The following is a 25,611-nucleotide window of genomic DNA, read 5'->3' as shown; positions in this document are numbered from 1 at the left end:
AGAAAATTTGATTTTCGTTTACAATTAGCGGCGTCTTGAAAAGTCATACTTTTCGTTTCATTTTCATACGTTCAAAAGTTGAAAACTATTGACTACAAAAAGTCTCGCTCTTGTATACTACAGATTTCTTGTGTCGGATTCATTATCCGATAGGTTAAAATTTGGGGTACTATATGTCGTATATATTTAGTCAAAACAGCGCTTCCTACACAATTTGGATTATGAGTTGGGACATGCCAACTGAACATTGTTTTCCGGTAAGACAGTTTCGAAAGGTGGTCAAAGTAAAACAAGTGTCTGACTGTCATATTGTGGAATTATGGAGAGAGTATGGAAAAGAGCGAAGTGATTCATAATATTACACAAGATGTATATCAGGTGTGAATTATATTTCATGTTTATATTCAAGCAACGATTCAATTCTATATTGAGTTCTGGATTCTCAATTAAGCATTATGTTGTTCGTCGTTTTAGAGAGTTGTTGATTTGGGGCCTCAACTTCGCGAGTTCACGTCCTTCGCTAAGCAGTATCACAAAGCTTTGCTAGGTTGGTTTCCTGATTTGCGTTTAGTGCTTCTTCTGTATCTTGTGTAGTTATTAGCTTGTTTTCTCTCATTGTGAAGGTGCGTCTGTTGCGGCTAATATTTTCTACCAAGGATTTGCTAAGATAGCGCATTTGGCATCGGAAACGAAAGGATCCAACAAAATGTTGGGTACGTTGTAAAATTTCTTGTATTTTTCCCACATACTAAGCGTTTGTTGACATTGGCATTGACATTGGGATTGATAATCTTTCGATTTAAATGGTAATATTTTTTAAAGATTTTAGCACGGTTTAAAGAAAGTGTTTGTTTACTTCGCAATACTTTGACAAATGGTCGTCATTACCGGTTGAAGATGTCTGAAATGTGACAAAACTTATACCGAGCTTTGGATGTCCCGTTGCTAAGTACATTGAGTTTTGATTCAATGTATTTATAATTACAAGCGCGGCGAATAAATTGCGTTTTCGAATAATTTACCAGCTAAATGCCGTGCAGGGATTTGTTATGTTCAAAAGAACGTACATTTATGGCTTCTAAATTTTTGCAAATTGATGCTTTTTTTATGAACAATCGGTGACCTTGATGAAAACACTTTTATTCCCTATGCGACAAATTATATTTGCATTTTAGTGACAGATCTAATTGTTTTTATGTTAATAGTAATACGCTTAAATTTTTTTGTCATTATCGACTTGCGAGACAGGTTCGTTCCGATTAAAGCCATAAAGCTCTTAAATATGCAACATACATTTCGATCATTTTTCATTAATTGACCCAAGATGTTTAACGTTTTCCAAACTGAACATTAAAAGTATCATTTGTCATCTCTGTTATTTTTCAATCTGATAAAGCAAATTTTCGGTTTCGTTACTTATCTATGACATTTCACTCTTTCCTGCTGTCACTTTTACCCCATTTGTTTTAATGCATTTTGTCACAACTTTTCAGCCAAAGTCAAGAACGTTGTTGATCTCTGACGTCATTATTTTAGGCAAAGCCATCTGTGATATTATCGCGGTGCACAAGCAAATCGAAAGCCAAACCAACAATGTTGTAAGTAAGGATATTTAAAACACCCAGTTTGTCTCTTGTCTCTCCTTAAAATATTCTGTATTTCTTTTAGTTGAAAGCTTTCGCTCAAGACTTCATTGTGCCTTTGGAAAATTGGATCGAGAACAGCATCGTTCAAACTAAAAGTACGAAATTTTGCGTGACTATATTTTGTCATTATTGACCTGGCCTCATCTCCTTTTTTTAGGCCAGACAGAAAACTTATATTCAAGAAAGCAAAATTCTTTAGAGGTACTTTGTCAAAGTTGCCGAAAATTGAAAACTTTATTGTTTTCTGACCATTTTTTTAATTGGGACTTGTGGCACAGTCACATTCGCTAAACTTCGCACTAAAATCTTCGAACTTCGTCGGCGAACTTCGACAATTCGTTTCCAAATGAAAAAAGTCTTAATGTATGACAAAGATTTGTAAACCGACGACTAATTGGCTTTTTTTTTGTAAATAGTCAACCAGAGGCTTTGTTACGAAACCTGTTACTAACTTACAACGCCACAGTTTGCAAATGAATTTGCGAACTTTGCAACGGCGTTCTGAATGTTAACTACACTGTAAAACAGCGCACAAAATGTACAGTTCAATGATAATCGATTTTGTATGTTTTCAGCTGGTCGAGAAGTCCAAATCTGAGCTGACAAAGTGCGGAAAAAAGTCAGCGAAGCAAAACAAGCGAAAATACGACGGGAAAGAAAAACAGGTGAAATTATTACCGCAATTAACGTGAAATTTCTATATGATCTCGGAAGCACGAGATTTATTAAGCATTTGAAATAAACGACAAAATTTTTTTCATAAACATGTTTTGACTTGCATTAAGCCATCTTCAGTATGAGAATGAAGTAAAGTTGTTTATTTCTAAAGTTATTTATTTCTTAAAGTTATTTATCTCTCATACTGGAGATGACTTAATGTAAGTCGAAACATTATGTTAATATGTCGTTTATCAAACACAGAACTGCCCCAAATGCATCTAAATCATGTCTGTCGAAATTTCTCCATAGCGTATAAAATCTTCTAGATATTGGCAGCCTTCGAACAACACCAAGGAAAATTAGATCATTTGAGAGTATCTGGCTGTCACGAGGTATGAAAATGAGCCAGTAGTTTGTAATAAATTGAAAAACCAACTGTTTCAAAGGCTCTATTCCTTTTTGTAAATTTTTAGGCGATGAATGCACAGAGAAACGTCTTCTCTTTCATAATTGAGAAAATGTTGTGTGTATCAAAAATGGATTTGGCTCACCACGAAAAGGTTTGTGGTCTTTATTCACGACACTTTGCACGAGAAAAAGCAACTTTGTTTATTTCAACGCAAGTCCCATTTTTGACAATTCTATTTTGATTTAGTTATGTATTTTGTCTCTCTATTTCAAGGCCTCCAGTCTTTTGATTGCCCGTTTGCCAGTCTGGGATCATTTGACAAAACAACCACTATCGCTCGATGTTAACGTTATTTCTCTAGTAAAGGTATTTGCACACACACGCATGCATTTTGATTTCTATCGAGACACTGAACTGAAATATAATTAAAGTTTGAAGCCAGCAATTTAGCATCGTGTTTTTGAAATTTAAACGTTTAACAATCCTTGTGAGAATTTTCACAAACCGTTATGTAAAATAGCGAGTTCGCTGTTGACTACAAAATTACATCACGCTCTTTTGTCGGGCGAAATAAGTTCTCGCCTTTCGCCAATCTTGAGACCCAAGCATTGAGTTGTACACAATATACATGACTTCAAAATCGTCTGTAGCATTGGGAAAGGAGTTAACATTCCAGTTTATACTGCAGATCATTTTCAAATGTTGACTCTACAGCTCTATAGCTCTTAGTGTTGGAGTTAACATTCCAGTTTACACTGCAGATCATTTTTAAATGCTGACTCTACAGCTCTATAGCTTTAGTGTTGGAGTTAACATTCCAGTTTTTACTGCAGATCATTTTTAAATGCTGACTCTACAGCTCTATAGCTTTAGTATTGGGAGATAACAGTCCAGTTTATATTACGGTTCAGACCAAAGTTTTGCTCCGGTTCTGATGCAAGACAGGCCGAGCGGAAAACGTCCTTGATTCAGCCAGCAAAACAAATTTACCTCTCATTCACAAATAAAACTTCATTGTTCATAATAGCAACTGACGGAGTGCAAAAAATTTGATAAAAGTTTGGACGACTACCTTTCCTCATCTGGTTATTCAGTTGATATGCATAAAGCACCAAGTCCACCTCCGATTGATCCCGATCGAATCCGAAACAAGAGGTTTTCGCAGCAGTTGAGTGTTACTCCAATCACGAATGGGCATTTGAAGGACAAGGAAAGAGAACAGGTTTCAACTCTTTACATATTGAGAGACAGTAAAACTTTTTCTAACGATCAGAACTCAACATTTTATCTACAGGGGAAAAGTGCGGGCCATTTATCGTCACCACGCGGATTCAACCCAACTATCATTTGACAATGTAGGTTAAAACCATAAGCTACCTTGTATAGTTCTTGTTTTATATTGTTTATCTGAGAGGGAAATGATTTTGTCTCCATCTGAAGGTGTTTGCGAGTGATATTTTCTGTAGAGGGCTCTGGTTAGGGGGTAGAGTTAGTTGAATGGAAAGACAGAAGTGATCAAGTGACGTTGTGATAACACTTACAGCATAGAGAGGTTAGCGGGGGTGAGTCAAGTGGAAATACTGAAGTGATCAAGTGACGTTGTGATAACACTTACAGCATAGAGAAGGTTAGGGGGTGATTCAAATGGGAAGACTGAAGTGATCAAGTGATGTTGTGATAACTTACGAACCAAATGGACTGTCTCAGTTGCTTTGATTGTGAAAAGCTCTCAATGTTATTAGCCGATTTTATTACCATCTGTCTCCACTAAGTATATTTGAGCGTCTAATAATCTGAGCGCATATTTTCCTGGTAGCTTTAGACATAGCGACGCTCAATCTTAATCTTCCCAAAACTTTGATAAAATATTATTCTCGTTTCTCTCACTACAAGTCTATGTTTCCACGATCAACTGTCCATCATGATGACTTAACGGATTAAATATATTTAATCATTTAAATATATTTGTAAAAGCTTTAGCTGAGCATAATGAAAATCAAACAAGAATGTATCTCCTCGTGTAATTGCGTATGTCCAGCAGTATTCGTTCCCAGTCCGTTAAAATCTATGCATCTTTTAATTTATTGAAGGGAGATGTGATTAAAGCATTAACTACAGTTACATCAGGATGGCAATACGGCGAAAATACGAGGACGATGAAGTCAGTATTTACTTTGAAATTGCCGCCATTCCTTGTCTTCAATCACCTAGAACCCAGTCTACTAGATACCTGACTCCGCCGAAATTCTATAGTTACGAGTTAGGAAGCCGCCATCTTGAACAAAGGCATGACAGACAATATGTACGAGTAAAATTTGCTTCTTGTATAGTTGCAGAGATGATACTCGCGTTTCTCTAGGTTTTGTTTGAAAATGCTTGATACGTGGAATGATTAGTTATGACTGAGAATTTCCTTTTGGCACTATTCAAAATGGCGTCCTGACCTCACCTTGACTCGGCACCATTGAATTAAAGTACAATTTAGTCATTGAACGAAAATACATGAAACGCCATTGGAAGCAAATAATTGAAGCCGAATCTTTCACACAGACACCTGAGATCTCACCTGAACGCATGTTTAGTGTTTCGAGATTCTCTCGCGGAGTGAGATTGATTGAACTACACACGCGTGTCTGGGTGTAATCTCGCGTGTCTGGGTGTGGGATGGCAAAAGATTATTAGGCATTACAGGTAGCGTTCATATATTTTATTTCAATGGCCTCACCTTGACTCGGCACCATTGAAATAAGTACAATTACGTTCAATGCTCGGCACAGTTAGACATCTAGGGATTGGGTTCTAAATCGTTGATTGCTTCATTCACAATTCTCTCGTAACCTACTTTTCTTTATTTGGTTTTATTTTCTTCGTGAAGGTCTGGATGGTTCCCATCGCGTTTACGAAAAATTCACCGGAAGTGTTGCCTTCAGGTTCGAATTAAATGCCGGACGGAATAATTGTTGAAATTCTTCCACCACATTTCTACGAATGCATTCGGGGACGAATTACCAAAGAGGATAAGGAAGGCTCACTTTACCGGTTGACTTTCAATTCTTAGTGTAGTTAGTAAAATTTGTAGAAAATGTAAGTTCAAAAATCATTAATAATTTCAAACTATCGTCGATCGAATGACGATTTTAACTGCCGTTGATTGACGATTCGTACGTAACTACCGTTGATTGACGATTCGTACGTAACTGCCGTTGATCATTAATTTTTATTGTTGGTCATAAATCCTTTATCGCAATTAGATTTGGTTTCTGCATCTAAAAATCGGGCAAACGTGATTGGTCGTTTTTTGCCACATTCTTTTAATTACCCATAATGCAACACTGATATTCATTTCTTTTGTAGTGTCAGTCCCACGCATTCATTACCTGCCCTAGTTCCAGTTCATTCGCGTCCTTCAGTGTTGCCCGAATCCCATGACTACCCTTCCAATTCCGATAGCCCGGATGGACTGGTAATTCCCGAGAGAGATTATGGAATACCACAAGCGGAACTCAACGGAAGAGGTAACAATAATCGTATTTCATTGTAAGATTTAAAAAAAATTTTTATGACATGTTTTGTTCGTTTTGCAGTTATCATTTATATTTGCACTACATTACTATAGCATCATATACGTACCTTAATTTAGGCAGAATAATTTGGAATGAAACCAATGGTTACTGTTACTGTCCCTCCCCTGCCCTCCTAGTGTTTGTCGCTAATTCAATTGACGTATTCCAGTTGTATACACCATAACAAGCGGTTATTTTTACAATTTGTCTTTTTAAGCCAAGCATCCATCTCCATTTCAGTTAACAACAATTATGTTGTATTAAAACGCAACGATTCTCAATCATCTGGCATTCAGTCGTTAAACAACTCTGCATCATCATTGGAGAGTTCGACACATGAGAAAGACGCCATATTTATGCCGCCGCCACCACCCCTCCCCACCCCACCAATACTAGAAGAAGATACACCCAATGGATTTCCACCACCTCCCCTCCGCCAATGCCTCCTGTATCTGGATCTTTTGATCAGTGAGTAGTTTTGTCATAAATTGAGGCTTACCACGATCGCGTTTATTGATCCAATCTAGAATTGAATCTTTTAGGGACTAAATCAATATTTTGACAATGGCTAAAGTAATACTTGACCGATTTTCGGTAAAATTGCGAGCTGTTGCAATGGTTGTATGATATTTTGTTGTTTGCTGAGACTCGTGCCTAGCTAGAGCACAAATTTCATGAATACTATGTACATTTCAGTAAATCATTTGGCATTTTTCTTTAGGCTAAACCTTTATAAATCTGTTGTTCTTACAGTGTTGTTTACGTTTGAAGCGGCTACACCTGTGCTCATGTATTGTTTTTGAATAAGACTCAGAGACCGACGCGGAAGATTGATAATTTATTTTTTGGGGGTTCATATTCTTATTTTCTTATGATATAATAATCATCATTGATTTCAATAAAAACTCGAAAGTAGAACATGCAGGTATGATTTTTAGCCCCCTTCCTTCAATTGTCGATATTCCACGGTCCTTCAGACTTAAGCTCAGCTACCGAGGTGCAAGTGGTGACGTAGGAAATGTCCCATGATCCTCGAACTACTACAAACGTAAAAGTTTCGCGCGAATCTTTTCATTTCTTCATGGGCTTTATTCCTTTCCTTACAATTACAACATTTACATTCAGAGCTCTGTAATGAGATAGCGAGAAGATGGAAAGATGCGGGGAGTTTGGCTTATGTACGGACTAAAAAGAAGAAACGAGAATTGCTATTCCTTCAAATATACAAAATCGACGATAAAATATGGCTAATATATAAAAATGAAAAGATAACGCTTATACGTAACATATCTATTAGGTTTCGCCGTTCTTTATCGATCACGGTGGAGTTTAAATTCATCATTTCATCACTTAAATTTACGGGATTTTATGAAGATGCAGACAATACAGAGATATATATAAAGTAATTTATGTGTTTGTTTAAAATGTATTAATTTTATAACGTAGAGAGGTATTGGTATTTTGCGTTTTAAATAATTATTAATGGAACTGTTCAATCAATTGCTACCGTTGAGAATATGCTATTAAATGTAATTTTGTATATGGTTTGATCTGTTGTTCTTCCTTAATTTTACCCAAATATTAAGAAAATTTACAAAATAGTAGTAAGAGTATTTATGATGTAAATGGTTTGAACCCGGAAGTATCGTTACATGTTTGTAAATGTAGATCGTCCAGGTTGGTATAGTCCTGAGAAGGACTGTTTTTGTTGTTGTTGACTGATTGTTTTGTTGCTGTTGTTGATTTGTTGTTTTTGTTGTTGTTGTCGAAACGTCAGTCAACAACAACAAAAACAGGCCTTCTCAGGACTATACCAACCTGGACGATCTACATTTACAAACAAGTATTTTTGATGTTTCTCCCTCCAATTTCAGCTATATCTCGAGATAATACAATGCACACTAAACGCGTTTCTTTGATACAACTTTATTAAACAAAAGATTGGCACAAAAGCAATATTCTCGGTAATTTGCAACGTGTGATAAGAGTTACATAAGATCCTCTAATCGAGGAAGATTTTCACTTTCGCCCATAACAACCAAAGAGGGTTTCTTTTGAAAGATTAGCTTGGCTGCCTGTTAAACAAAAAATTTAACGGTCAAACAAGGAAGAGCAGCATAAAAAAACATCAGTTCCTCCGTTGCATTTCAAAGTTCACATGCTGATCACGCGCTGTGAACATGAAAACAAATGTCGAGTTTGCAATATAATTGACATGAAAACTTTGCAATGACTACTTGAACTTTCAAACGACTTCAAGAAATGTTATGCTACTGATATATAACCCAAATTCCTCCCTATATGGCCAGGTTCATAACGTTCCCTCATCACTCTTGCAACGTAAAGACGTATAACCAGGACAAACAGACAATTTCACGTAATACAAAATAAAACAAATTCCGAAGAGGGACATCTCGTTTTCTTGATATTCAAGATAGTACAAGAGTTTGAAACAAAAGATGGTGTAATATTTCGTCTTTATTCCAAAGACATCATCAGACTTATAGTTTACAATGCAAGCTGCGAAACGTTTATATATTTACAAGCGGAAAATATATTTTGTATTACGTAAAGACGTTGTTAAACCAAATTGTTCAGCGGTTAAACTGACCTTTCACTGGGCTTCAGTAATAATTTAAAAAATGACACTTACGCTTACAACATCATCCAAGGATACTTTGTCTATCTGCTGAGCACAGGAATCGGGCGATATATATTGACCCTATGCAGTATCTATAATACACATGAACTTGTAAGGATAGTTACCATAATGTGTAACGATAATTACCACTAACTGTGTCACGACACCATACCTACCTGTGTGCCTATGGTAATTGTACCAACCTGATGATACCTATGCTTATGGTAATTGTACCGACCCGTATGGTAATTGTACCGAGCCGTGTGCTTATGGTAATTGTACCGAGCCGTGATCTTATGATAATTGTACCGACCCATGTGATGGTAATTGTACCGAGCCGTGTGCTTATGGTAATTGTACCGAGCCGTGTGCTTATGGTAATTGTACCGAGCCGTGATCTTATGATAATTGTACCAACCCGTATGCTTATGGTAATTGTACCGAGCCGTGTGCTTATGGTAATTGTACCGAGCCGTGTGCTTATGGTAATTGTATGTACCAACCTGTGTGCCTATATCTTCCAGCTTATCGACAGAGCTCTCGCCTGACATGTGAATGCTTGACTTCAGTTGGTTTCTATTATGAATAATTCATTAACACATGTATAAACAGCAATCGAATGCAGTAGAAAACAAGTAGCGATAACATCTGCTTCTGCGGGCTTTCCATAATTTGCAAAAGTAAAGTAAAAATCAAATTAGGAACAAAAGAGAAAATAATATTTCCCCCTCTTACTTTGCTCGTTGCACTTCTTCTTTTGTGACATCACCTTTCGAAACTTTGGAGTATTCGTCTACAATTGTACGCGTGACCTGTAGATTTTCAAATTCGGAAAACGCGAACGTCATGACAGAAATTGACTTCAAACAACATCATGGCAGCAATAACGTGACGATAAAACTTCATTAGAAACATTAAAACAACATCAATAAGAAGATGGAAATTGATTGAAACATTAGAATAACATTAATAACAAGATGGAAATTGATTGAAACATTAGAACAACATCAATAAGAAGATGGAAATTGATTGAAACATTAGAACAACATCAACAAGAAGATGGCAATAGATTGAAACATTAGAACATCATCAACAAGAAGATGGCAATAGATTGAAACATTAGAACAACATCAACAAGAAGATGGCAATTGATTGAAACATTAGAACAACATCAACAAGAAGATGGCAATAGATTGAAACATTAGAACAACATCAACAAGAAGATGGCAATAGATTGAAACATTAGAACAACATCAACAAGAAGATGGCAATAGATTGAAACATTAGAACAACATCAACAAGAAGATGGCAATAGATTGAAACATTAGAACAACATCAACAAGAAGATGGCAATAGATTGAAACATTAGAAAAACATCAACAAGAAGATGGCAATAGATTGAAACATTAGAACGACATCAGCGTTACGACAGGACTTCATTAGAAACATTAGAGCAACATCAACCAGGATATACAACTCAATTTTTGCCAACGCTACGTAAAATTTAGAACCATATAAAAACATTAGAATAACTAACGAGATGTTTATATTAAATATACAACGTTAACACAATGTTGGAATTTCGTTTGAACGATAAAAAGTTAAAAGCGCTATGTATTAAAAACACGTTGGAAATTGATCCAAAATATTTTTTACTTTTTGAAAACATTGAGATATATTATTTCAGCAGGTTTAGCAACTTTACCTTTGCAGCATCTTTAGGACTTGCTGCTGCATGAAAACCAAACAGCCCAGAATCTGTATAGTTGATGTTTAAGGCAGATCCTTAAATATTAAAACCGATTAATAACTTGGCACTGTACTTCAAAACAATAAGAATTATATTTCAAAGGAAAAGTCTGCATCGTTTACCATAAATGGACCATCAGTAACTTTTTGTACGGCCTTGTTTATTCTGCAACGAGACATTTGAAAAGCTCACGAGTCAATTAATGTACTCTCTCGTATGAGATACTCAGGATGTAATGATGGATTACAAGGTATACTGTGGAAATCTCGTATGAGATACTCAAGATGTAATGATGGATTACAAGGTATACTGAGGAAATCTCGTATGAGATACTCAGGATGTAATGATGGATTACAGTATTGTGGAAATCTCGTATGAGATATTCAGGATGTAATGATGGATTACAAGGTATACTGTGGGAAATCTCGTATGAGATACTCAGGATGTAATGATGGATTACAAGGTATACTGAGGGAAATCTCGTATGAGATACTCAGGATGTAATGATGGATTACAAGGTATACTGTTGGAAATCTCGTATGAGATACTCAGTATGTAATGATAGATTACAAGGTATACTGTGGGAAATCTCGTATGAGATACTCAGGATGTAATGATGGATTACAGGGTATACTGAGGGAAAGGGTTTTGAAAGGAAACAGTGGACGTATGTGGGTCCAGTTAAAAAGGGTTCTACTTGGGTTTTTACAATAAGTACAGCTGTCTTTTTGTCATGTGTTTATACCCGCTATAAGTTGCTATCCTCAGCACATCTATATCTATCTTTGATAGTTTACAATACCTGGAAGAGACAGTGTTGCTTCCCCACTTAATGAAGGGAGTAATGCCAAGAACCCGCTAAAACAGATAAAATGTTTTACGTATAGTTGACTATCGTTGTATAAATTACAAACGCTTTCTCTAAGACCTACGATATTTTGAAATACATCAAGATATTATGCACATACATATCTTTATAATACTTACTTGTAAAACGCCAAATGAAAGATATTTTTTGTCAACAAAACTAGACAAATGATGTTGAAGTGTTAAGCAAAGCGCGTCGTATCTTTACTCTTCAATATGAATGAGCAAAGAAGATTGAAATCTCAAAATAAACACACTTCAACACTAACTACCTGCTTCCTTCAGACGCTAAAGCAACATAAATCAGGCCTTTTGGTTCTTCACTGATTAACTCACCTAAAATGGATTATTGGCATAAAAAAACAAGGTCATTCGCAAGAGAAATGGACAGTCGATTTTTAAAATAGAAAAAATACGACATTGGACGTGAACGCTGTAATTATAACACCTTAAATGCGACATTGGACGTGAACGCTGTAATTATAACACCTTACCTCCACAGTACAACGCTTTCTGCGGAGGAGCATCGCTTCCAGCCGGTATGAGAGAGAAATATGTCTCACATAAATCAACTAAACTTTTATGTGGTACGCCTGATCGTAAGAAAAACACATAAAGAAGAAATAAAGTCAATTGTCAGGTATAAACACTCGTTTTTTAACATCTTCACCTACCTACTCCGACTAAAGCCATTTTCTTGCCCACAAACATTTCTTTGACAAAATTCAAAAGCTGAAGAAACAAATTTTCAGTGTTTTGCCTACTTGTAAACAGAACACACTTTTATAATAATCTACGAACCATATCCGTGCGGAACGAATGTATTTTATGTGGCTTGCAATATATGGAATTCCTCAGACCATTTCTAAGTGAGAAATACGATTCACAACAATAAAAATATTTTCATTAAAGTGACCGCAGGACAAAGATACGGTCCTACTTACTTATAAGCAATTCTGTGGAGTTCTTCAATCAAACCTGTCATTGCAAAATATTTACACAATATTTTAAAAACAATTAAACATGGTAAAAAGGATTATCGTGTTCAACTTTATCTTCCTTACCAATTTGTGGGTTTGTTTCGGCGATTGCAAGGTCCAAAGCAACATTCTCGGCAATGTCATCTAACTAAAATGAGAAAATAACACTTTTTGATTGATGAAGAGAACAAAAAACATCAATTGAACGTACTATGAAAGCAACACACAAATTCCGTTGAACGAGCTAGAGTTACCACAGTAAAAAACATGTACAGGTTAAAAATCTATGTTTATTCTTACCTCCCACTGTCTGAATTCTGGAACTCTGGCAACATTAGCTAGGTACGGTATGAGTAGATTCCTATTTTATGAGAAAATTGAAGAAATAATAACAAAAGTTTCCTCAATTCTAGTCCATAAAACACGAAACGGTAAACCATTTAAGGAGGTTGCGTTCAATTACATAAACATGAATTAAATATGACTCGGTTTTAAATAAAACAATGTCAGCAAGAAAATAAAGAAATTAAACTAGAAAAACTAGTAACTAGCAAAAGTGCAAAAGCATAAAGAGTGTGATTATATTTTATCAATTCTTAACTTACACATTATCTTTCAAACATTGACCAGAATAAACAACATTCTCTCTTGATGAGGAAGCCCTAAAGAATTATTAATTAATAGTTGGGTAGAAATAACACATTTTGGGTAGAAAACAACATGATGTTAGGGTAGAAAATAACACATGCAATGTAAAAACAGCACAGGTGGTAAAAAGAGCAAAATATATATGGTAGAAAACTACACATGTTGGGTAGAAAACTACACGTTGGGAAGAAAACTACACATGTAGGGTAGAAAACTACACATTTAGGGTACAAAACTACACATGTTGGGTAGAAAACTACACATGTTGTGTAGAAAACTACACATATTGTGTAGAAAACTACACATGTTAGGTAGAAAACTACACATGTTGGGAAGAAAACTACACATGTAGGGTACAAAACTACACATGTTGGGTACAAAACTACATATGTAGGGTAGAAAACTACACATTTAGGGTACAAAACTACACATGTTGGGTAGAAAACTACACATGTTGGGTACAAAACTACACATGTAGGGTAGAAAACTACACATTTAGGGTACAAAACTACACATGTTGGGTAGAAAACTACACATGTTGGGTAGAAAACTACACATGTTGGGTACAAAACTACACATGTTGGGTAGAAAACTACACATGTAGGGTAGAAAACTACACATTTAGGGTAGAAAACTACACATGTTGGGTAGAAAACTACACATGTAGGGTAGAAAACTACACATTTAGGGTAGAAAACTACACATGTTGGGTAGAAAACTACACATGTTGGGTACAAAATTACACATGTTGGGTACCACCTTGTTATATTTCTTTATCTCAAAACTTATAGATCATTTGAGAAATAAAAGATGTTTACTGTGTTCGCACAGCCTTATGCAAACTGAGGGAACCTTTGGGAGAACTCGAGAGCAGATCAATGCAAGCCCGAGACCGAAGGTCGAGAGTTGCACCGGCTCGAGAGTTCTCACAAACGTCTCTGAGGTTTGCATAAGCCAGTGCAAACATGAAAAACACATTTTATTTCTTTTATATAATAAAAATCATGCCAAACAAATAAAACGTTTTAATATTTTTCTAACGCATATTCATGATTGATTTGCAAATTCTCTTTGATTCATTGAACTATTTGGTTGGTTTTGCTGAGAGTGTTTTACACTGGCTAATGCAAACACAGCTCTAGACCAATCAGCGCACGCCTTTCATCGCGTTTATTTTATAGAACTTACTCCAGACTTATTCCATTTTCCTCCATGGTTCGAGAAATGTGAAAACCAGTGTGATCAGACGTGGTCTGTAAAGTAAATCAATAGAAAGAATGATAGGATCAAGTTAAAAATGAGATAAAGGATAAAGAATTTGGATTCAAGAATTAAAACGATAATTAGTCAAGGTGGTGAACCATGGATTAAGAAGGCATGGAAAATGGTGAAGGATTATCAAGGAAGGGAGATTACATGTTTGTAAATGTAGATCATCCAGGTTGGTATAGTCTTAAGGACTGTTTTTGTTGTTGTTGACTGATGTTTCAACAACCTTAGCAGTAGTCATCTTCAGAGTCAAATGAGGAGTAAACGTCAGGTTAACAGTCCTCCTCAGGACTTAAACAACCTGGACGATCTACATTTACAAACATGTAACGATACTCCCAGGTTCAAACCATTTACTTTGAAGAGAGATGAAGTAATTTGTTACGGTAAGATCTCCTGTGAAACATGAATACCACGTACTAAGAAAGCTCCAACTCTGAGAATATGGGATATACCAATGTTCGACAATGTCTCATAGCGACTTCCAGTTTTGAAAAACATCCCAACTCTTGCATTAGGATTAGAAGAATCGACTGATACCACCTTCATACCATTGCTTAGTGTTGTCACCTGCATGTATTTGAAATAGTTATGCAAACAAAATCATTAAAATGTGGACGAACAAATACAAGACATCCTTTTGTACCTGTACTTCACTGGAATGAGAAGCAGACTTTGATTCATCAAATTCAACATCTTCCAAAGGTTCGCTTAACGGTGTCACACATACTGGCAGGTGTCGAGACTGTAACAAAAAAATGATTACACTTAAGTGGGATTGTGGGTGGTATGCCAATTTATGTATTTCAGGGGAGATAGAACTTGATCAAGTCTTTGTGTTTATGAATGTTTCCTTTGTGCTAACGCAGAGATATTCTAGTTAAAGAAAACCTTAAACTTGACATGGCACAAAGATGTTTGATCAAAAATAGAGCTTAATATAATTCTGATTTCAGAAGCAAAATAAAAAATTAAGAAAAAACCTTTCGCCGGTATTAACTTTTTATTTTCTCACCTGAATTCTTGATAATTCAAAATGTGGATTCCTCAAAACGGGCTTAAGAACCCTTGAAAACTTGTGCATCTTGAATAAAATTCACTGTGAGTCGTAAAACATTCAAAATCAATTCAAAACATTGATCAATTTGTTATCAGTTCACAGTTCTTTCAGAAGTGACAAAAAGGCGAAGTATTTGACGTTGTTGGCGAATACAATACGTATAAAAAGTCGACATCTGATCTTATTTGGTTTAGACTCTCTGGAGTGCGCTAGTTAGCGCAATTTGCATAAATTGCTGGTAGCTAGATAGTGTGGTGTGTCAACTGGTACTTGTCCCGACAGCGTCAGCGTGCCAGCGCAAGCTGCGAATTGCAAACTTATTTCAGCATTTTCTCTCATTTTTTTAAAAATATTTTCGCATTTAGTGAGCTTGTCGAATTACTTTGATGTCATTTTCGAAAAGCTCTCTAATCTGACCTTATCGAATTACTCAATGTCAACGTTGATGATGAAATACACCCTATAAACTTTACTGTTTGTATTTTACCCTCAGTTTATGGTACTTAGATATGTCTTGGAATTACATACTCTTACTGAATGATGAACGTTAGTTAATACCATTCTATTTATCATGAACTTCTGAACTTCACCGCATGCCAGTACATAGAACTACAAGCCAGTACATGTCAATAAATTCCAGAATGTTTCTAGAACTTACACCAAACCAATTTTACGGAAGGTGCTAAGTTGTTAAAATTATGTCGTAATATTTTTCATGCTCTCATCTGAACTCTATGCTTATCTATCCCCATGTCAAAAATGATAATCGATAATCTGAACAGTTTATAAACCATTTGGTAGAGAACGGGATTAGTTCAAACAAAAATGACAATACTGACCTCGAGCCTGATACTATATCAAGGTCATGAAAGGTCAAAGTCCTGTTTGTGACGTCATGTTCAGGAAAAACAAGAAATGAGTGTAATTCACTCTTTTACTAGTAAACGAGCTTCAACGACACGTTGGCCTGTTGTGTAGCTTCTTTTAACTGCCTTTCCCTGTAAAACATGTCCTCAGAAGAAGCTCACGTTGAAGGCAGTGGCGGTGAAGAAGATGAAGGGGAAATTATCGATTGGCAATTGCCATTATGCTTCACGAAGAAGCGTCATCGTGAGCGCATCGAGAAATCGCAACATTACCCACAAACATGGCGAATGAAAGAGAGAGTAAGATTATAGTGTTCATACATGCGGAAAGGCTGCCTTTCATTTTTGTTTTCATGTGTTCGATGTGAAAAATTGTTACGCTTGGCTTTGACTAGGCTGTAAGAAAGAAATGCAAACTTTTGATACCATTCCATGACGGAATACGTTTTACTTTGTTTATTTATGTACCTTTATTGAAAGCACATGTCAATTCATAATTATCTCTTACTCAGTCACGCTTCTTTTTGCCCGGTCGGCCTTATTTACTGTCGTTATCTTTTGAATGGACTCAATAAAATTGCTTGGTCTGGGTGTGTCCAAAACTGTCAATTTCTGGCGCTGCTTGCCCCATAATTTCATAGGAAATAAAAAATAAATGTCTTTTGAATGATAATTTTACATAATGAAATAATGATTTAAACATTCTACCTGCTCATGCTTGCTTTGAAGTTCGTAATATAATTTTTGTACATTTTAGTTTTTTATCTTTTCGCAATCTCAAGCAGAGATGAAAAAAAGTCTTAACTCTGGCTCTCAGACATAAATTTATTTCCAACGAGTTGTATTATAATCAGGAATGCTAACCTCACTGCAATCTTTGGTTTTCTGATGTTTAAACAGTTGCACAACATTATTTTAGAAAATCAGCAATGATATATATAAAATACAGTAGAGAAAATTGCCATGAAATGTTTTACCACACAAGCTTTGGTAATTGACAGGAAAACTCCAATATAAGAAAGCATTAAAAAGTACTAAAAAATTCAGATATATACTTAGCAGGCTACAAAGATCAAAACGGCTGATACTGTAGCACAACTATTGGACAATGGTGCCTATTGCAATTTTGTAAAATCCCACATAAGCACCCAAAATATCCTGAGATTCCTTGAAAAATCCTGATTTTCCCACTTTAGTTCTCAGACTCCCTAAGAAAGAGACGAGTCACTGCCCTCTTTACATCAAAATTTTGCTCGTATCAATCAATTTTAACATAAGCTGTACATCAATTCGTAATTTAGCAACTCAAGAACCCAAAAAATGCCAACAATTACTTAAGATCAAAATCCCATAAGAATCTCAACTGCTTCATGGATCCTGAAATCACACAATAAAATCCTGAATTTTGCAACACTAATATTGGGAATTAACATTCCAGTTTGTACAACAGTTCACAGGTTTACTGTATCGTTTTGTTTTTAGATGAAAACAGTGAGTGTTGCCTTGGCATTGTGTTTGAACATTGGCATCGACCCCCCTGACGTTGTGAAAACCTCACCATGTGCTCGTATGGAGTGTTGGATGGGTATGAAGAAATAGCTTATTTAAATGTTTGTTTTTTTCATTTTTGAACTTATTGTCCACTTCAATGTTTTTAAACCACTAGATCCAACAGATATATCACCCCAGAAAGCACTAGATGAGATTGGAAGTCGCTTGCAGAAACAATATGAAAAATGGCAACCTCGGGTATCATGAATTTCTTTTAAGATAGTTTCACTGTCACCTTATGATTAATGCTCCTTTGTCTTCTTGTTTTATACAAAGGCTAGATATAAGTTGACTTTGGATCCGACTGTTGACGATATTAAGAAATTATGCACAAACCTTCGACGAAATGCAAAGGTATCATTGAATCATTCTTATTTTGTTTTGCCTTTTGTGCTTCTTTTCCTGTCCCAGTTGTAACCTGTATTTAAACCTGTTTAAACAGGAGGAACGTGTTTTATTCCACTATAACGGACATGGTGTGCCTCGACCTACGCCTAATGGGGAAATTTGGGTTTTCAATAAGGTATGTAATGTCTCCATAATTTCTTAAAAGCATGATGGATTGGAGACATTTTAAATGAAGGACGAGTTTTTTTATGGTAAACATGTTTCGGCATGCTTATGCCATCTTCAGTACATCGAGTGAAGGTGATTATGCTATTTACATGATATATATATATGTGTATGTGACTATCGTTAAGTGTATTAAATTACAAAATTAGTGTTAGATATTATATTACAGGTTAAATATTGTATTAATGTGGTATATTTGTTTGTTGAGGTCTGGTCAAATATACCACATTAATACAATATTTAACCTGTAATATAATATCTAACACTAATTTTGTAATTTAATACACTTAACAATAGTCACATACACATATATATATATCATGTAAATAGCATAATCACCTTCACTTGATGTACTGAAAATGGCATAAGCATGCCGAAACATGTTTACCATAAAAAAACTCGTCCTTCATTTAAAATGTCTCCAATCCATCATGCTTTTAAGAAATTATGGAGACATTACATACCTTATTGAAAACCCAAATTTCCCCATTAGGCGTAGGTCGAGGCACACCATGTCCGTTATAGTGGAATAAAACACGTTCCTCCTGTTTAAACAGGTTTAAATACAGGTTACAACTGGGACAGGAAAAGAAGCACAAAAGGCAAAACAAAATAAGAATGATTCAATGATACCTTTGCATTTCGTCGAAGGTTTGTGCATAATTTCTTAATATCGTCAACAGTGGGATCCAAAGTCAACTTATATCTTGCCTGTGTATAAAACAAGAAGACAAAGGTGCATTAATCATGATATAAAACAAATTCCGAAGAAGCAAGACATCTTGAGATTGCAAAATATGCATCAAAACAAGAAGAGAAGTGAACTGTAAATTTTCGACTTTATTTCAATGGCATCCTCAGACAGAATGAGGATGACTTTGTCTTATTCTGTCTGAAGATGACTTTGAAATAAAGTCGAAAATTTACAATTCACTTCTCTTCTTGTTTTGATGCATATTTTGCAATCTCAAGATGTCTTACTTCTTCGGAATTTGTTTTATATCATGATTAATGCACCTTTGTCTTCTTGTTTTATACACAGGCAAGATATAAGTTGACTTTGGATCCCACTGTTGACGATATTAAGAAATTATGCACAAACCTTCGACGAAATGCAAAGGTATCATTGAATCATTCTTATTTTGTTTTGCCTTTTGTGCTTCTTTTCCTGTCCCAGTTGTAACCTGTATTTAAACCTGTTTAAACAGGAGGAACGTGTTTTATTCCACTATAACGGACATGGTGTGCCTCGACCTACGCCTAATGGGGAAATTTGGGTTTTCAATAAGGTATGTAATGTCTCCATAATTTCTTAAAAGCATGATGGATTGGAGACATTTTAAATGAAGGACGAGTTTTTTTATGGTAAACATGTTTCGGCATGCTTATGCCATTTTCAGTACATCAAGTGAAGGTGATTATGCTATTTACATGATATATATATATGTGTATGTGACTATTGTTAAGTGTATTGAATTACAAAATTAGTGTTAGATATTATATTACAGGTTAAATATTGTATTAATGTGGTATATTTGTTTGTTGAGGTCTGGTCAAATATACCACATTAATACAATATTTAACCTGTAATATAATATCTAACACTAATTTTGTAATTTAATACACTTAACGATAGTCACATACACATATATATATATCATGTAAATAGCATAATCACCTTCACTCGATGTACTGAAGATGGCATAAGCATGCCAAAACATGTTTACGATAAAAAAACTCGTAGTTCATTTAAAATGTCTGGTATGTAATGTCGTTTTACGTGTGGAATATAAATTCATGTTGTATGCCATACGAAGCTAGACATCTTTGTTATATTTAGAGCTACACCCAGTACATACCTTTATCTGTGTATGACCTACAAACATGGATGGGAAGTCCATCAATATTTGTTTATGACTGTTCCAATGCAGGTCAGTTTCATTGTGTATTGAATGAAGTACTCTCCAATGTATCCTTCTCTCCTGAAAAGAATTAATTTTTTTTCACCGATATGTTCATATATCCAGGTATAATTTTGGAAAATTTCAACCAATTTTCGAAGCAACGCGAGAAAGAGTTTGAGGTAAAAAAATAAAACCAAGTGGATTGGTTTTTATTTGATGAATATTTAATTTACAGTTGTGTAACTTGTGCTAACTACAGTTGTGATGTATTGTTTTTCGTTGACTGAGAAACAAAAAATGTAGAAAATGTTTTCTTGCACACTCCTGGGAGTCTGATTGCGAATCGATGTTTAGATGTTTTGATGTTGGTTGTATCAAGCATATTTTGTAGTTTTTACATCCACACAGCTGGACAGGATCACTATAGTGATATGTTATTTTGTATTCAAAACTGTTTAGTTTAGGCCATTCTAAATATCAAGGCCATTTTAGGCGATGCAATGGTTGCTGTATTAGTTGTTGAGATAAGTAATAAATGTCAAGCTTGTTGAGGATTTGCTGCAGCAGGTCCCGGTTGTGTGTGAGAAGAGATGTTTTTGTAAGTTCTTGCTTGATGTACAAAACACATGGAATGAAACTTTTCAATTTTGCAGCAGAGATGTAATACACAAGAGAATGGCTCTGCATTGTCGACATTGAAAGATTGCATTCAGATTGCGGCTTGTCAACCAGACGAACTTTTACCAATGCAACCTGATGTGCCTGCCGATGTTTTTACCGCATGTCTGACTACTCCAATCAAGATTGCCTTAAATTGGTAAGATTGTATATTTAGCTCCATTATGGATGGGTAAGTTTGCATGGGTGTATTGCAAAAAATTTTAAATGAAAAATTCACAATATAACAAACAAAACAAACAAACAACATTTGTATTCCGGCCAGTATTAATCCCCGCCAGGGGGGTTGACCGGTCCATGAACTTTTCTACGCCAAACGTCTCTATCTCTCGCCATATCTCTCGTTATACCGATCGCCTTCATATCACTGTTCACAGCATCCATCCATCTCTTTCTCGGTCTACCTCGTTTGCGGATTCCATCAACATTCATATGCAACGTTCTACGAATTTCAGCACTTTCTACCCTCCTTTCCACATGCCCAAACCACCTCAAACGCTGGCGCCTTACCCAATTCTCGATACACTCAACACCAACTCTTTCTCTAATCTCTTCACTGCGAATCCTATCCATCAACGTTACACCACACATCATCCTAAGCATTCTCCTTTCCGTCGACGCCAATCTTCTCAGGTATAAATATTCTCATGTAAAAATTCACAATATAAATACAATTAAATTCATCTTTACTGAACAATCACCTCCATTAAGCAGGTTTAACCCATGACCTTCGGTCTCCTCGGTTTGCAATAAGCCTGTGCAAACACATTAAATATCTTTTATTTCTTAAATTTAATCTATGATTTTTAAAATAAACCTAGAAGCAATTTAAAGTTCAATATAGTTTTGTTTGGTACTTGTGGTATTGAAATATATCGTTAATTCTAACATGTTGAAGTTTTAACCATATATTAAATAAAGTAAATGGTTTGAACCCGGGAGTATCGTTACATGTTTGTAAATGTAGATCGTCCAGGTTGGTATAGTCCTGAGAAGGACTGTTTTTGTTGATGTTGACTGACGTTTCGACAACCTTAGCGGTAGTCATCTTCAGAGTCAAAATTTTGACCTGACGTTTACTCCTCATTTGACTCTGAAGATGACTACCGCTAAGGTTGTCGAAACATCAGTCAACAACAACAAAAACAGTCCTTCTCAGGACTATACCAACCTGGACGATGTACATTTACAAACATGTAACGATACTCCCAGTTTCAAACCATTTACTTTATTACGATCATTTGGACATATATTAAATGTTGTAAAAACTAAAAGACCTGTACTAACACCCGGGACTCGAGAGCGACGGTTTACGGTTTAATATAGTTTGACCGTATATAGTAACGACTTCAGTTCACTTTGAAGAGCAAAATTTAAGGCATTTCGTAAATCTCCTACACCTTAATTAGTTTGTGTATTAAATTAAAATGTTATGTAAAAATTTAATCGTTGACTCATATATGATTACGATATGGGACCGTGTGTGTTCCTCACAAACGTTATGTTTCATGTTTGTAAAAAATATGAATTATTCGGAAGTTTTTGTCCGTTAAACACAGGTTTTTGTGTGTTTATTTGATGTGTGCGTCCGCCAATAGAGGTGTGCCGTTTAATCAAGGGTAGATACAGGTTTCGTAATTATTTTATTACAAAATTCGTGTTTTATTTACGAAGTGTCCGCTTTATTACCGGTTATTTTCCTGATGCAGGACCGGTTAATACTGGTTTGTTGACCTGTATTCAACCGCCGCAGGCCTGCGTGGGCTGTCGTGCACGAAAAATCGCATTTCGATATTATTTTGCGATAATTATCGACTATACCGCTACAGCCTTATAAAGGCTGCGTTTACACTATACCTGGATTCGCTCATCACGACATCTTAATTTGCTTTAAAAAGTTAACTGTACGGAGTAAAAGCTTATTAAGTTGATAGATTTATTCTATTTGATTATGTTTCTGACGTTGAACAATTTCACTGCCTTTTAATACAAAGAATATTCAACCTGCTACGATAGCAATTCGGTATAGTGTAAACGGGGCCTAAGGATAACTTCATATACCTCAACACAGTTACTAATATCGTCTTTTTTAGTATAAAAATCTGACATTAAGTATTGTGTTGATAGTGGGATACATGATAGTGCTCGTTTCTTGATCATTTTTCATTCACCATGTATGACAGAATTCATCATCAATTGACAAGAATTTTTCGTAGGTTTTGTCAGCAGAGCAGTGTTAAACTTGTCGAAGGCATAGATAAGGACTTGATTGAAAAGTAAGGCTTTTACGTATTAAAGTTAATGGTTTGAACCCGGGAGTATCGTTACATGTTTGTGGATGTAGATCGTCCTGGTTAGTAGAGTCCTGGAAGGACTGTTTTTTGTTGTTGTTGACTGACGTTTCGACAACCTTAGCGGTAGTCATCTTCAGAGTCAAGATGACTACCACTAAGGTTGTGGAAACGTCATTCAACATTAACAACAACCCTCCTTCTCAGGACTCTACTGACGTGGACGGTCTACATCTACAAACGGCTTTTACATTTTGTCACTCATTTCATCGGGGGGTGGGGTGGGTGATGTTATTCAATGGGGGGGGGGTGGTCTGTGACCTAAAGAGAGTTTGAAGTAAATTTGAAATGTAGTGGAACTAATATTTGAATCCCACGTCATGATTTTAAACATTTCTCCTCGTATCCAGAATTCCAGGAAGGTTGAACGATCGACGAACACCCTTAGGGGAACTCAACTGGATCTTTACTGCCGTAACCGACACTATCGCGTGGAATGTCCTACCCAGAGGTAACGCAATCTTTCATAATGCTAGTTTTGATACTCTCCTTACGTTTAGGGGCCGATTACATGGAGCAAGTGTGAAGAGCCCGGGCCTGTTATAATGTCCTATCAAATTAGCGTACGCGATTAGATGACAACAACTTTAGCCCGGGCTGGAATTTCAGCCCGGTTTGAGCTACGACAACTGACGATCATGCCTCGGACGAGCTTCGTAAATTTCAGCACGATTTGAGCTACGACAACTGACGATCATGCCTCGGACGAGCTTCGTAAATTTCAGTCAGGTCTAAACACCGAGATGAAATTGACCATATAATTACACTAAATTTCAGCCCGGGCTTAAATTGCTCCATGTTATCGGCCCCTTGGTGGTTTCAATTTAAGTCATGTATCGCGACACGTTTTAGCAACTCATTTTAGGTGCTATAAATAGAATGGTTTTGGTTCAAAATTTCTAAAGAAAATTTTTGAAGTATAACCAATAGGATTGTTTGATAGGCATTTTCAATAAAGGTGTACTTATTTTATGTTCAATAATATGAGTATGAAATGTCATTTGAATCCTATTAATGAAAGATATGTGCGCTGTCTTATTCACATTGAAAATGTGCTTTACGACTCGCACATATCCGGTGTTGGACGTCAGATACAAAAGAAGATATTATTACTGCTTTTGTGAGCTCAAATCGGCTTGGGGAACTTTGTTGTTCTCTAAGGAACCCGTGGTTGATTTAAGCCAAAACATATGACTTCCATTTTGCACCTTTCATCATGGATTCCGCTACTTTTTCTTACATTTATTTTTGGGTTTCTTGCCTTCTAGATCTTTTTCAAAAGTTGTTTCGCCAAGATTTGTTGGTTGCAAGTTTGTTTCGTAATTTTTTACTTGCCGAAAGAATTATGAGATCTTATAACTGCACACCAATGTCCTGTCCGAAAATACCTCCCACACACCAGCATCCAATGTGGTATGTTCTCGCGAGGCCATTTTTCCATCTTGTAATTTAGTTTACATTCATCGAAGTTAGCAGTATACTGTAGTTAAAAAATGGCATTAGGACGTCTCAGCCTTTGAAACTCTTGTTGGCATCTTGTGATGCCGATCTGAAAAAGATATTTGCAAATTTTGGTTGGCAATATGAAGCTGACCTGCTTTGAAAACCTTTATACAACATTTATTTAGCTTCTGCCTTAACATTTTCATTGATAGTTCGATACTCGCGCTTGTAGAAGCAAGCAAATTATATTTTCTTTGGCCATCAAAGATAGTGTTTAAATGAAGATATGATCTTCGCACTTTTGCTGGACAATTTAAGCAATTGTCTCATGAATCTGAAAAATTCAGGTGACTCAACGGGATTTGTCACCTGAATTTTTCAGGTTCATGAGATAATTGCTTAAATTGTCCAGCAAAAGTGCGAAGATCATATCTTCATTTAATTTCAAACACCGCACTGCATATAACATTCTTTCAAAGATAGTGTTTGTTGTTTTAAACATTTTTACTCGTGCACATTGAGAATTATCGTTTTTTGGTCGGCAAAATCTTCTCGACATGGAAAGTTGAGAGTTACAAGGGCCAATGTCGAATTTATTCGATTTCTATGTCAGTAAAAAGGACTAGGAGCTGTGTAAAACGTAGTTTAACGGCGAGTTGAAGTTGTCATTATGATGTATTCAGCTAAACTGTTCAAAAGAAAAGCGCGATGTCGAGTTGCCGAGTTTTTATCGTGTGTCTTCTTAACACGTT

The 25,611-nt window shown here is 35.8% G+C and overlaps 3 protein-coding genes across 6 annotated transcripts in view; 2 read left to right on the top strand and 1 right to left on the bottom strand.

The window, feature by feature from the left end:
- The first annotated feature begins 327 nt into the window (after window positions 1–327).
- Window positions 328–6,256, top strand: LOC124449326 (brain-specific angiogenesis inhibitor 1-associated protein 2-like). Its single transcript, XM_047000260.1, has 13 exons — window positions 328–378; window positions 475–547; window positions 624–713; window positions 1,537–1,598; window positions 1,669–1,741; window positions 1,804–1,847; window positions 2,222–2,311; window positions 2,633–2,698; window positions 2,780–2,866; window positions 2,989–3,081; window positions 3,743–3,965; window positions 5,591–5,645; window positions 6,070–6,256. Exons 1-13 carry the CDS (start codon window positions 331–333, stop codon window positions 6,254–6,256), a joined length of 1,191 nt encoding a protein of 396 aa, XP_046856216.1. The 5' UTR covers window positions 328–330.
- The window catches only part of LOC124447794 (regulatory-associated protein of mTOR-like), a 43,052-nt gene continuing 21,445 nt past the window's right edge, over window positions 4,005–25,611 (top strand). The window contains exons 1-12 of one of the 4 annotated variants that reach the window (XM_046998793.1): window positions 4,005–4,016; window positions 16,435–16,659; window positions 17,842–17,944; window positions 18,026–18,108; window positions 19,526–19,603; window positions 19,692–19,772; window positions 20,324–20,414; window positions 20,511–20,566; window positions 21,041–21,204; window positions 23,282–23,341; window positions 23,767–23,867; window positions 24,685–24,829. In XM_046998793.1, coding sequence (XP_046854749.1) covers window positions 16,501–16,659; window positions 17,842–17,944; window positions 18,026–18,108; window positions 19,526–19,603; window positions 19,692–19,772; window positions 20,324–20,414; window positions 20,511–20,566; window positions 21,041–21,204; window positions 23,282–23,341; window positions 23,767–23,867; window positions 24,685–24,829 — 1,121 coding nt within the window. In that variant the 5' untranslated portion in view covers window positions 4,005–4,016; window positions 16,435–16,500. Of the gene's footprint in view, window positions 4,017–16,393; window positions 16,660–17,841; window positions 17,945–18,025; window positions 18,109–18,186; window positions 18,265–18,352; window positions 18,434–19,525; window positions 19,604–19,691; window positions 19,773–20,323; window positions 20,415–20,510; window positions 20,567–21,040; window positions 21,205–23,281; window positions 23,342–23,766; window positions 23,868–24,684; window positions 24,830–25,611 lie in introns of those variants that run through there. The other 3 variants (XM_046998795.1, XM_046998794.1, XM_046998792.1) reach the window with 3 other exon arrangements.
- Window positions 8,189–15,611, bottom strand: LOC124447795 (cytochrome b-c1 complex subunit 2, mitochondrial-like). The gene is made up of 20 exons (XM_046998796.1): window positions 15,449–15,611; window positions 15,080–15,178; window positions 14,854–15,003; window positions 14,353–14,417; window positions 13,122–13,178; window positions 12,817–12,877; window positions 12,601–12,664; window positions 12,481–12,514; window positions 12,338–12,401; window positions 12,211–12,268; window positions 12,031–12,129; window positions 11,809–11,872; window positions 11,657–11,696; window positions 11,472–11,527; window positions 10,792–10,834; window positions 10,625–10,705; window positions 9,655–9,731; window positions 9,423–9,495; window positions 8,932–9,011; window positions 8,189–8,353 (listed from the first exon to the last, which is right to left on the bottom strand). The coding sequence occupies exons 1-19, from the start codon at window positions 15,515–15,517 to the stop codon at window positions 8,961–8,963; spliced, it is 1,305 nt and encodes a 434-aa protein (XP_046854752.1). The 5' UTR covers window positions 15,518–15,611; the 3' UTR covers window positions 8,189–8,353; window positions 8,932–8,960.

Source organism: Xenia sp. Carnegie-2017, unplaced genomic scaffold (genome assembly GCF_021976095.1).
Source record: "Xenia sp. Carnegie-2017 unplaced genomic scaffold, XeniaSp_v1 HiC_scaffold_23, whole genome shotgun sequence".
Classification (NCBI taxonomy): domain Eukaryota; kingdom Metazoa; phylum Cnidaria; class Anthozoa; order Malacalcyonacea; family Xeniidae; genus Xenia; species Xenia sp. Carnegie-2017.
Note: the sequence above shows the minus strand (reverse complement) of the source record. Positions and strands in the feature narration are given on the sequence as shown.

Excerpts from the sequence above, each read along its gene's own strand:
- LOC124449326 (XM_047000260.1), top strand. The coding sequence starts at position 331 with ATGGAAAAGAGCGAAGTGATTCATAATATTACACAAGATGTATATCAG. Across the intron at positions 1,742-1,803 it reads CAGCATCGTTCAAACTAAAA|GCCAGACAGAAAACTTATAT; the intron begins GTACGAAATTTT and ends TCCTTTTTTTAG. Across the intron at positions 5,646-6,069 it reads ACCGGAAGTGTTGCCTTCAG|TGTCAGTCCCACGCATTCAT; the intron begins GTTCGAATTAAA and ends TTTCTTTTGTAG.
- LOC124447795 (XM_046998796.1), bottom strand. The coding sequence starts at position 15,517 with ATGCACAAGTTTTCAAGGGTTCTTAAGCCCGTTTTGAGGAATCCACAT. Across the intron at positions 15,179-15,448 it reads TTGAATTATCAAGAATTCAG|TCTCGACACCTGCCAGTATG; the intron begins GTGAGAAAATAA and ends TTTTTGTTACAG. Across the intron at positions 12,402-12,480 it reads CTCCACAGAATTGCTTATAA|AAATGGTCTGAGGAATTCCA; the intron begins GTAAGTAGGACC and ends TTTCTCACTTAG.